Below are 10,958 nucleotides of genomic sequence, written 5' to 3'. Positions count from 1 at the left end.
AAGGGATAACCCTTTAAGATAAATCTCGATCAAATCCTGTTAATGAGTAGCTAATGAGCTGTAGGGTATGTAAACGTTGCATTTGCAGAAAAGATAGGATAACTTTCATTTAAGATTTTGACAGTATAAAAATGGATATTAAAGTGTTACCCTAGTAAAAAATTCTCCAAATTATTCGGAATAGAATTGGATAATATTAATCAAGATAACTTTGAAAAGTCCATTGAAGAAAAAATAATAAAATATGCCAGTTTCATGTTTCATCATTATACTAAAGGAAAATATCAAAACCATGCATTTTAGATAGATTATAATACCAATCTTTGAATCCTAGATCTCTGTAATCATAAAGTACTCTTGTATTTTTTGCATTTCTTAATTTTTTGTACTATTCTCTTAGATTCTGGACTGATCACAATTTCACAACCATTAGATTATGAAGATCCTGCTATTCCACATTCTTGGATATTAAAAATCAGAGCTTATGACAATGATCGGGTGCATTCCACCACAGGAATGCTAACTGTCGTTTTACAAGACATAAATGACAATCCACCACAGTGTACTCAGGACCATTATATGTAAGTTGAAAGGAAAACAATTTTCCTCCCAAATGTTTAAGGGTCAAATGAGGAGTGGGGCAGGGGAGAAGCAAATCAAGACTGTAAATAACATATTTTTAAAGTTTGGAAGGAAAATCCTTTGTCAGCTTCCCTCATATTCTCAGAACATCTTAGCACTGTGTCTTTCTGCTATGTAGAGTCTGATGGTCTTTCATATAGATGCATGGAATCCCAAATTTCAGAAATAAAATAGTTCTCAAAAATAATTTTCCCAGGCCTAGAAATGGGAGGTCCTGGGTTGAAATCTGGCCTCAGACACTTCCAAGCTGTGTGACCCTGGGCAAATCACTTGACCCCCATTGCCCACCCTTACCACTCTTCCACCTAAGAGCCAATACACAGAAGTTAAGGATTTAAATTTTTTTCCTAGGATGATTATTCTGTTTTGGAAGAGAGCAGAAATAGTATAATAAGAAAAATAAAATAAAAATATATTCTACTCCAATTCAGTTCATCTTCAACTTTTACCCATGGAACTTTTAATGTTAAAAAAAAACAACTTATGCCCAATCTCTTGAAGATATATGAGGTCTGAGACACTTCTCAGGAGATTTAGGGCTCTAATGGATTTTTAAGATCAATTGGTTCAACCCCCTTATTTTGCAGATACAAGTTGTCCAAGATCATATGGGTAATAAGTAAAACAAATGAATGTTTAAACAGAGGTCCTCTGCCTCCAAACCCAATGATTATTCTTCTACACAGATGAATCAGAACATTTAACTCAATAATGGATAGTGAATACATGTTAATTAGTAGTAACAGGAGTGTTGTAGGGTTCTAATATTTGGCCCATTCTGCTCAACATAATCTCTCAGTAAAATAAAGGAATGAATTAGATACAAATGTTATTTATTACATGCTGCATGGCATGTGTTAGATGATAGGGAAGGTATAAAGTTAGACAGAATAATATCTTTTTCTGAAGCTTATAGTCTCATAGAGAGATAATGTATACACATAAAAATGACTCAGATTATTAAATAATAAATGTATTAAAGAATTACAAAACCAATGCAACAGGACTTTTAAGGGAAAGACAACTAACTATGGGATCAGGAAAGGGAAGTGTCCTAAAAAATTGGCTTTTGAATTGAAATTTTGTGTAGTGAATAGTAAAACAAAATTTAGAATTAAAAAGGAAAGAAGCATCCTGGCATCCTGTTATTGAGTGCCTTGAACCAGAAAGCATTAGTTAGAATAGTCTCTTTACATTGTATTGCCCAGTGCTTCCTTAAAAATAAAAAAGAGGGCATTTTTAACATTATAAATTTCTAGAACTAGAGAATGATGAGTTTTAGAAAAATGTATCAACTTTAATGGGTCACCAAATTTATTTTTAATCTGTTTTCTGGCTAATTAATTCATGACTTAGTGTTACAAAGTATTGAACATGAAAAGAATGTCCACATTCGACAACTTCTTGCTTAACTGATATGGTTGATCCTTAGATATAGATTCGATTCGATATATATTTTCCATTTTGCTAGCATCTGTCAGAGATTGTGCTTTGCTGGTATAACCTTTGAGAGGACAGGGTTATGAAAATGTCATGAATTTTTTTTTTTGCAGGGCAATTCTTTAGTGTTGGAGGAGAGAGCTAAAACTTGAAAATCAAAGACATTGTTCCAAATACTATTTAGGAGTATATTTTTTCACCTGAAGGAATGTAGACTGTCATGTTGATAACATGCTTCTTTATATGTTTTGCTCTATGTAGAATTGAATTTCCCGAAAATATTCCACTTGAAACTTGCTTAGTGTCTTTAGTTTGTACTGATAAGGATGGAACATATCCCAATAATAACATCACTTATCACTTGATCTTGGATGAATTTTCAAATGAAACATTTACCCTTACCAACAATGAAATAAAAGTAAGTATTTTAAAGTTGCTAATAATGGCACAGAGATTTCCCTTAGATTAAAAAAGAAGTTGTATTTTTTTTAGTACAAAATTTCTAATCAAGTACAGTAGTTTAAATAGCTGATAGCAGAATATGTTCTCATGTTTTCAAATGAACCTTAAATCACCAACAGACATTCCAGTTTGGAATTAATGCTGGAATGCATTTTTAAATCATTGGAACAAAATTAGAACAAATTGTTCTATGACAAATTACTCCTTTAATTTGGAAAATAATTAATTCACAAAATGTTATTCTTATGATTTTCAGCAATGAATGTTAATAAATTTGCAGTGAGAATTTAGGGTAACAAAACTAGCTAATTTATAAATCTATTATAGGATTATATCTTATATGATTATTATACTATTATACTATTATAGGATTATATCCAATAATATAATAAGGAGAAAGTTTAGGCAACACGACTTATTGAACTATACTAAATTCTTCCAAAACAATCTCTATCTTATTTTTTTTTACTTCTCCAATCCATTCACTTGCTAAGGCCTATCTAGTCTACTTCCATAGCATCTTTCATATGTTTGCCATTTTCTGCTTCTACTGATATCCTTAAATTCATGTTATCTCTATCTCTTTCCTTATCTCTCACCTAATCTGTCTCCTTCCTTCATTTTGTCTTATTTCTACTCATTCCTCTACCCTTACTAAATCTTCCCAATAGATTCAAATCAATAAAACCTAGAGAGAATGAAGGCACATTAAACAGAGTGCTAAAAATTAAATTTTAGCAACTATAATTCAGTAAAATTATTTTTCATTCAGGTTACATCATTTTATGAATTTAAAAGTGTGACAACTGAAGATTTGATTTAGAATCAACTGCCTTTTACAAGATAAATCCCTATGAGCTTCTGTCCTTTATCTGCACAATGAGATGCTCAATGTGGATGATATTTAAGGAATCTTGCAACTACACACAAAAGTTTTTTTTATGATATTTTGTTTGATTCAGCATGGCACAGTGAAGTGAAAACCAAAGTTGTAGTCAAAAGGCTCACTGTGACTACAAGCAAAACTTTTCTCATTTTGTTCATTGATAAATATTGATACTTGAATTACTAGCCTCACAGGGTTATATCTTTAATAGTATTGAGAGGCTTGTTTATCCTGAGCTGGAAGGGATTTCAAGTACCATTTAGTTTAATCTTTTCTTTTTACAGATGAAGAAACTCAGGCCTAGTTTTTTAAACTATACCATGCTGTCTCAAGAGGTCAAATGTGTGACAAGGCTTTAGGATAGCAGTCCATTTGTCTTTTACATAAAGTGACCAATAAAAAAATAGTATTGGTAATTAGAAGCATCCAATTATTTCAGAATCAATGTGAAAAATGTCCAGTTTCCTCACAATTTGAAGGTTTGAAGCTAGAGTTTAGCAATATAATTGAAGATGGGAAGGGAGTCATAAAGATATTAGCACATGAGAATTTATTTCCAGGTTTTGTGTTATCCTTGCTGCCTCTCTTTTGCCTTCTTCCCTGAAAAATTCCCCAGAGTTTGTAGGATCCTCAGATATTGCACCTTTGATAATAACTTTTATACCAAAGACTTACTTTGGAGGTTGTTAATTGTACTAAATTGTGACTTCATTATTAGTTCACCTCTCATGTATTCAGGATAATGCTTCCTCAGATATAAAATAGAATTGATTTCAGAAAGAACTCAGGGAAATATCTATATAGGAGGGCCATTTCTGTGTTCAAGGAAAGAGGCAGTGTGGTTGAATGGAATGGGTGTGGAATGTGACTCATGAAAAATCCACTCTTCTGACCTGCTGCTAACTAGCTGCATGACCATAAAAGAACTCTTTACTTTCTTGGGTTTCAGTTTCTGCAAATTTAACATGAAATAGTTGGACCAGATCATCTCTAACATCTCTTAGATATTTCCAACTCCATGATTTTATTATTTCTAAGGGATCCCCTGTTTGTTAATTATCTTATTAAAAGTCAAATAGCATACCATTGTACTAAACTTTCTTACTTAAATGGAAATTAAGCCTTTGGCTGTTACACATTCCAAGTTTTACCAGCTAGCTTTAGGGTGAAGAGAAGGAAAGGGAAAAAGAAAGTAATAATAAAAATTTTATTAGGTGTCAAGGTCAATTGTTTACCAAGGTCCTGAAGAAAGGTTCACCACCAACATGCATTGGAAGTGCTCATGGATCATTTTAGGCTCCATTTCTAATGCTTCCTTTTTGGGCACATGGTTCTTTCTTAATTCCACTTGAATCTCAGAAATTCCTTTTCTACATCTGGAAGAATAATTGTGATGCATTCTTATAAGTGTGAAGTGAGTAAAAAAATTAATATTTGCCCTAGAAATTTTAAAAATATTTGTGTTATTAGAATAACATTGAACATTTATAAATTGCTAAGCTTACTTAATAGCAGTTTGAATTTAAATAAATGAATTTTGATACATAAAGTATCATAACACTTTTATGAGATGCTCCAAGTTCCAGTGGGAATTTGGTCCATTCATTCTTATTTTTATTTTCTCATGCAGTCATAATTTGGGCACACTCCATTCTATTCTTTATCTTTCTTTCATTAGACATTATTTCAGAAACATCTTTTTAGAATTCATTGTATTCCTTATTTTTGACCAGAACATTGATTGATTAGAGAGAAATTCCAAATCAATGCCATATTATGGAGTATAGTTGAGAAGACACTACATGCAATCCTCACTTATTTAGAAATGGGACATTTAAAAAGTAAAGGCAATGATTATAATTATCATCAGTTCTTAGAAGTTGTAAAGGTTATAGAAGATTTCCAAAGAGCCCAGAAAGGAGCAAGGTCTCCTCCTCATAAGTCATCAGTATCTTCTATTTAGCTTTCACTTCCCTGCCATATGAACATCTACCCTGTTTCTTTGTTGTCATTCTGGGTAACCATCATACGTTCTCATCATTTTTCTTACTGCTTCTCTGCAGTGTTTGTCCAGGAGAAATAGTTTATGAATCATCTTCAAGTCTCTCATTTCCAGTTGCTGTACCCATGTCATGCTATTTTGATCTAATATCTTTCTCTTGATTTTCTCATTCTTAAACTGCTAGTTCTGAAGTCTCTCCTGCCCGCTTTTATCCTCTCTGTATTGCTTCTCCCACTCCTCAGAACACTAGGATGCAGATGAACTAAAAGAGATTAGCCCCCCCAAGCATGTCCACTCTGTAGTCCTTCTACAAATGTCCTTGCAGCATAGAGAAGATCCAATTACATTATAACTTTTAGAAATTTCATTAAAATATTGAATCTTCAAATTTTAACAACTTTAATTTTTGCAATCATAATTAAGTTCACTTTGATGAGCATATGTCTCTTTTGGGTCACTTATCATTCAAAATAAAATAATATAGATATATTTTCTACCTACAGATTGGACCTAATCAACTGAATTATGATAATTTTGTTTTTGCTGGGATGCAATTTAAATATACCCTTTTTGTTAGAGTATCTGATGGAGGTACCCCAGGATTATCAAGTAAGTTACTGCTTACTTATTTTATTTAACTATCTTAGTGGCTCTACTATGTCATTGACGTAGGTACTTTTAGTGACTATGGAGACATAATAGCCTTTTGCTAATACCCAAGTTTTGCTTATATTAGAGAAATGATTGAATTGCTAAGGGCCTTTCATGTTTGCATGCTTGTTTTTCTTATTATAGCAACATGTTTTTCATTTATTATCCCTCTTCCTTATTACATCATCTGAACCACCTCCATTTCCAGTCACATATCTCTTTGAGTGGTTATTTTCCACCATTGCTTGTATACAAATAATAGCTTTATATACCTATTTATGCCCCAAACAAGTCTTTCCATTGACTCTTGTGAGACCTCAAATTTGGATTCTTTGGAGATTGTGATGTTTCCTGACCTTGTAGGTATATAGAAAAAGTAGATTATTGGTGTTTAAAAGATTGATTTTTGTTTAATGTTGCAACCTGGCCTAATAGAAAGTGCTGCATAATTTCCCAAATGTAATCTGTCTCAATCTTTCTCCTGTTCAATCCTGAGCTCAACTCTCTTTGCATCTGCAGTTTCTATTCAAGCTACATGGACTATTCAAGTGTATCTCTTAGTATAGAAAATTAATATTCTTTTAGTTTTTCGTATGTGTTTTATTAGGCTTAATCTAATAATCCTTACCTTAGTTGTAGTGTTCTTGTTTAGGTGAATTTATAGTTTCCCCAGGTTTGGTAAAATGACCATAACACTGTTTGTAAAAACAGGGCATTTGGAGAAATTCACCAATTTTAGGGAAATATTCTTTTATTGGACTTTCTGACAGATAATTTCCAGAACAGTCACAAATACTTTGATGACCATGTCTCCTTTTGTGACTCCCTTAATATTAACAATGAAAGTATCGTGGAAAAGTTATCTCTATTATTTCATCTGCAAGAAATTTTGTATGATTCTAACATTTACTTGACAATTACTAGATGGAACAGAACCTTGAAGGTTACATTTTGCTTTATTGAATTAAATGTTTTTTAGTTGTCAACAAGTAATAAAATAAGTAGAATCATATTTTTGGAAGCTTTCAATTATATAAATGTGAAGATAGTATCTGTTGCAGGCTTTAATTTGTGAAACATTTTATTCTCTTGTTTTCTTTATATTCATTATATTGATATATCAGTCTCATAAGATTTTGTTGAAATTAGAAATTATGCATGTCAGTTTGTAGTCATACCTGTCCTCTCAATAACCTCTTTTTGGTGGTAAAATAAATTATTCTAGTTCTTTGGTGCTTCCACACTTTAATGTATATTGATTAATTACTCAGGTTTTTCAAAAAATAAGTCACCTTAAAGATAAATCTCCATTGCTTTTGTTCTGCTATCTTTGTTTACTTTAGGTCCATATCCAATTTCTTGAACAATATTTTGAGGCCTACCCGAAATGATAGAATTTAAGTGTGTGTTTCTCTACTGTCATACAGTTATGTGTTTGTAGATACATATGTATGTATTCATTGTCTTCCTTCTAGTTTCATCTCTAAGTATTTCTAGGATGATCTGACATAAATGGGTTTTGTGCTAAGCATTTTATGAGCTGTTTTTCTCTCTTCCACTTATTGCATTATGTGCTGATACTTCTAATATACTTCCATTCTTCTCTATTTTGAGATGCATTCATATTTCAATCAAGTGTTATATTTTTTGGCTGTCTTCATCTTCTATGAGATTAAGACTAAATTTATTGAGGTTTCCAGGTTCTCTTGACTTTCTCATTATGGCAATTGCTTACCTATTTTAAAGTAGCATGGGAAATAGTGATAGTACTGATTGAAATTGATTCTTTTATGGAGCTTTGGAATTGGGCTCTTACAGGGTCTTATTTAAAGCATTGTAAATCAATATAGCTACCAAATATTGAGAAGCCATAAATGTTTCTTGAAGCACTTATGGAAGCTAAAGAAGTGAAGTGACATTAAATTGTAGGGTATTTTCTTTGGTAAATATGAATTTTAATATATTCTCCATAGATTATATAGCACATCAAAGCCATTTAAAATTATAAAGGAATCACAGTGAGACAATGACTAGAATCTTACAATTAAAAAAAAACACTACATCTCAGTTACATATTCGTACTGGACATCACGGTTTAGGGTGCAGTATTAAGTGGCAAGGTTCTGCATAGTTCATAAGCACTCAGTTGTTTTAATGAGGTAGAAGATAGCAAATATTTAGAAGGGAACAGTTGTTTTAAATGTATTCAACATAATATATGAAATGGCAATGTGCACTGGAAGTTAGACGGAAGATTCATCTTGATCATACCTGGCTTCAGACATTTACTAGCTGTGTGTCCCTGGGCAACTCATTTAACCCTGTTTGCCTCAGTTCCTTATTGATAAAATGAGTTGGAAAAGAAATGGCATACTACTCCAGTATCTTTGCCAAGCAAACCCCAAATCAGGTCACAGAGTCACACACTGCAGAGATCTCTTTATCATCTCTGATAAGGGCACTTTAGTTGATAAGGAAATGCACACAACTGAAAAATGAGTGAATGACAACTAGAAGTTAGACCTTTAGTGGAGTGTTATGATATTATGTGCTTTGCCTTAAAAAACTAGAAAAAAAAATCCCTCTGCCTTAAAGTCTAAGTTCAAGGGAAGACAAGAATGCCCAAAGGAAAAATCAGTTCTGTCCTAAATTAGAGGATAAATATCAAACAAGATTATATGTGATAGTTGCCAATTAAAGCCCTGAGTAAATATAACACAATAACCCTTCGAAATGAAATTTATACACTCCGATGGAAATCTGGATCTTGAACTAGAGTATAATTCCCATTTTGTTGAAGCAGAGCATTGCAGTCATTCAAAGACAAAGCCAAAATTGGGCATTCCTTAATTCTCGGTGAGAAGGAAGGCTTTCTCAGCAAGGGAATACAGCTGGATTAGATGGATTCTGCTTTGGCAAATATATAACTTCCCACCAGGGAAGATGTCAAATGTTTTTACAGAAATACAGAATTTCAGGGTAGAGTTACTTCTATCTATTATAACATTATAAATACAAAGGATGATATTCTAAAATCTTTAACAAACCTTTGGTTTTTACATGAATGAGATTTTAGAATTGATCTGGGTAATATGCCTGCTTGAACTAAGATATTAGAAGAGCTGACATGACCAGCTTATCATGAAGGAACAAGATACTTGAACTAGAGAGGGGTTAAGAGTATAAGAGGCATTATAGGAGTAAAGGTTTATGGGGAAAAGATAAATAGTATAGTGCTTTCCATCCTGGATCAGTGTAACAGTGAAAACTGCATTTTAGACTTCTCAAATTGTATGTCCAGTAGAAATCAAACTCAACATGATGAAAACTGAACTTATATGTCCTCCTAAATTTTTCCACAATTCCTGACTTCCCTCCTACTGTCAAAAGCACCACCATCCTACTGGCCTCCAGGAGTATAACCTAGATGGCATCCTCAACTCCTCACTATCTTTCAAATTTTATATTTCCCACCTGTTGTATCCAATCTGTTGTCAAGGCCTGCCAATTTCACCTTTTCATCATCTCTTGAACATGACCCCCTTTATCTTCTGATACTGACACCACCTTAGAGGAGAACCTCATTACTTCTGGCTTGGACTGCAATATCATCCCATTGTATCAGTTATTTTTGCCCTCCAATCAATCCTTCATCCATCTACCTAAGCAAAACACAGGTCCAACCATGCCACTCCTCTTCTCAAACTCCAATATTCTTCCCATCTCTAGGATCAAATGTAAATTTCTAGGTTTGGTATTGGATGCCCTTCATAACCTGACCCAGCATTCCATTTCTAGTCTTCTTACACTCTTTTCCTCATTTTATATACTTGAGTGATACTAGACTCCTTGCTGATCTGCAAACAAAGCAATGCATTTCTTGGCAGTGAGTATTTTCTGTCTCTTTCTGTGATTCTTGGACTGTTTCTTATCTCTGACGACCTTCGCTTCTTTCAGTTCTCAACTAAAACCTCATTTTCTAGAGGAAGTCTTTCTCGGTTTCTCTTAGTTCTAGTACCTTCCCTCTCTAAATAATTTTCTAATGGATAAACCAGTGCCAGATTCAGAGCTAGGAAGACTCGAGTTTAAATACAGCTTCAGAGGCTTGCTAGCTATGTAATCCTGGGTGTGTCACTTTACTTCTGCCTCAGTTTCTTCATTTGCAAAATGGGGATGAAATAGCACACACCAGCCAGAATTATTTTGAGGAACTAAATGATATAATAATTATGAAGTGGTAAGCTCTATGCCTGGCATGAGTAAGTGCTATATAAATATTAGCTATATTATATTTAGCTCTGTATTATTATTGTTATTAATATTATATGAAACTAACTTGCATAAATTTATTTACTTATTTTCACCCTCACCTGATTGTCGACAGGGACTATTTTTGGTTTTATTTTTAGTATTCCCAGCACTTAGCATAATGCCTGGGACATAGTGGGCACTTAATAAATATTTATTGGCTACTTGAATGTAATGAGACATGAGACCATTGCTCCCAGGAACTCCCTAACTTCCAATGTAAAGAAGGAGAATATAATTTTCAGAAGAGTGTGGTCATGGTTTATTTCTTTCTTCAATTGTTAACTTCTGCCCTAGAATCTATATTAATTATTGGTTCCAAGGCAAAAGAATGGTAAGCTGGACTTAAATGACTTGCCCAGGGTCACTAAGCTAGGAAGTACCTGAGGTCAAATTTGAACCCAGAGCCTCCTGTCTCTGGGCCTGGAGATCTATCCTCTGAACTACCCAGCTTTCCCTGGGAATTATTTGAAAGAAAGAAAGAAAGAAAGAAAGAAAGAAAGAAAGAAAGAAAGAAAGAAAGAAAGAAAGAAAGAAAGGAAGGAAGGAAGGAAGGAAGGAAGGAAG

General features: G+C 33.2%; 1 protein-coding gene across 1 annotated transcript in view; it reads left to right on the top strand.

Moving 5' to 3' along the window:
• LOC123249989 (cadherin EGF LAG seven-pass G-type receptor 3-like) overlaps positions 1-10,958 on the top strand; it is a 127,055-nt gene that overhangs the window by 41,266 nt on the left and 74,831 nt on the right. Inside the window, exons 11-13 of the mRNA XM_044679053.1 lie at positions 401-581; positions 2,344-2,500; positions 5,936-6,041. Coding sequence (XP_044534988.1) covers positions 401-581; positions 2,344-2,500; positions 5,936-6,041 — 444 coding nt within the window. The remainder of the gene's footprint in view (positions 1-400; positions 582-2,343; positions 2,501-5,935; positions 6,042-10,958) is intronic.

Source organism: Gracilinanus agilis, chromosome 5 (genome assembly GCF_016433145.1).
Source record: "Gracilinanus agilis isolate LMUSP501 chromosome 5, AgileGrace, whole genome shotgun sequence".
NCBI classification, from domain to species: domain Eukaryota; kingdom Metazoa; phylum Chordata; class Mammalia; order Didelphimorphia; family Didelphidae; genus Gracilinanus; species Gracilinanus agilis.
The sequence above is the reverse complement of the archived record's forward strand: the minus strand, read 5'-3'. Positions and strand labels throughout refer to the sequence as shown.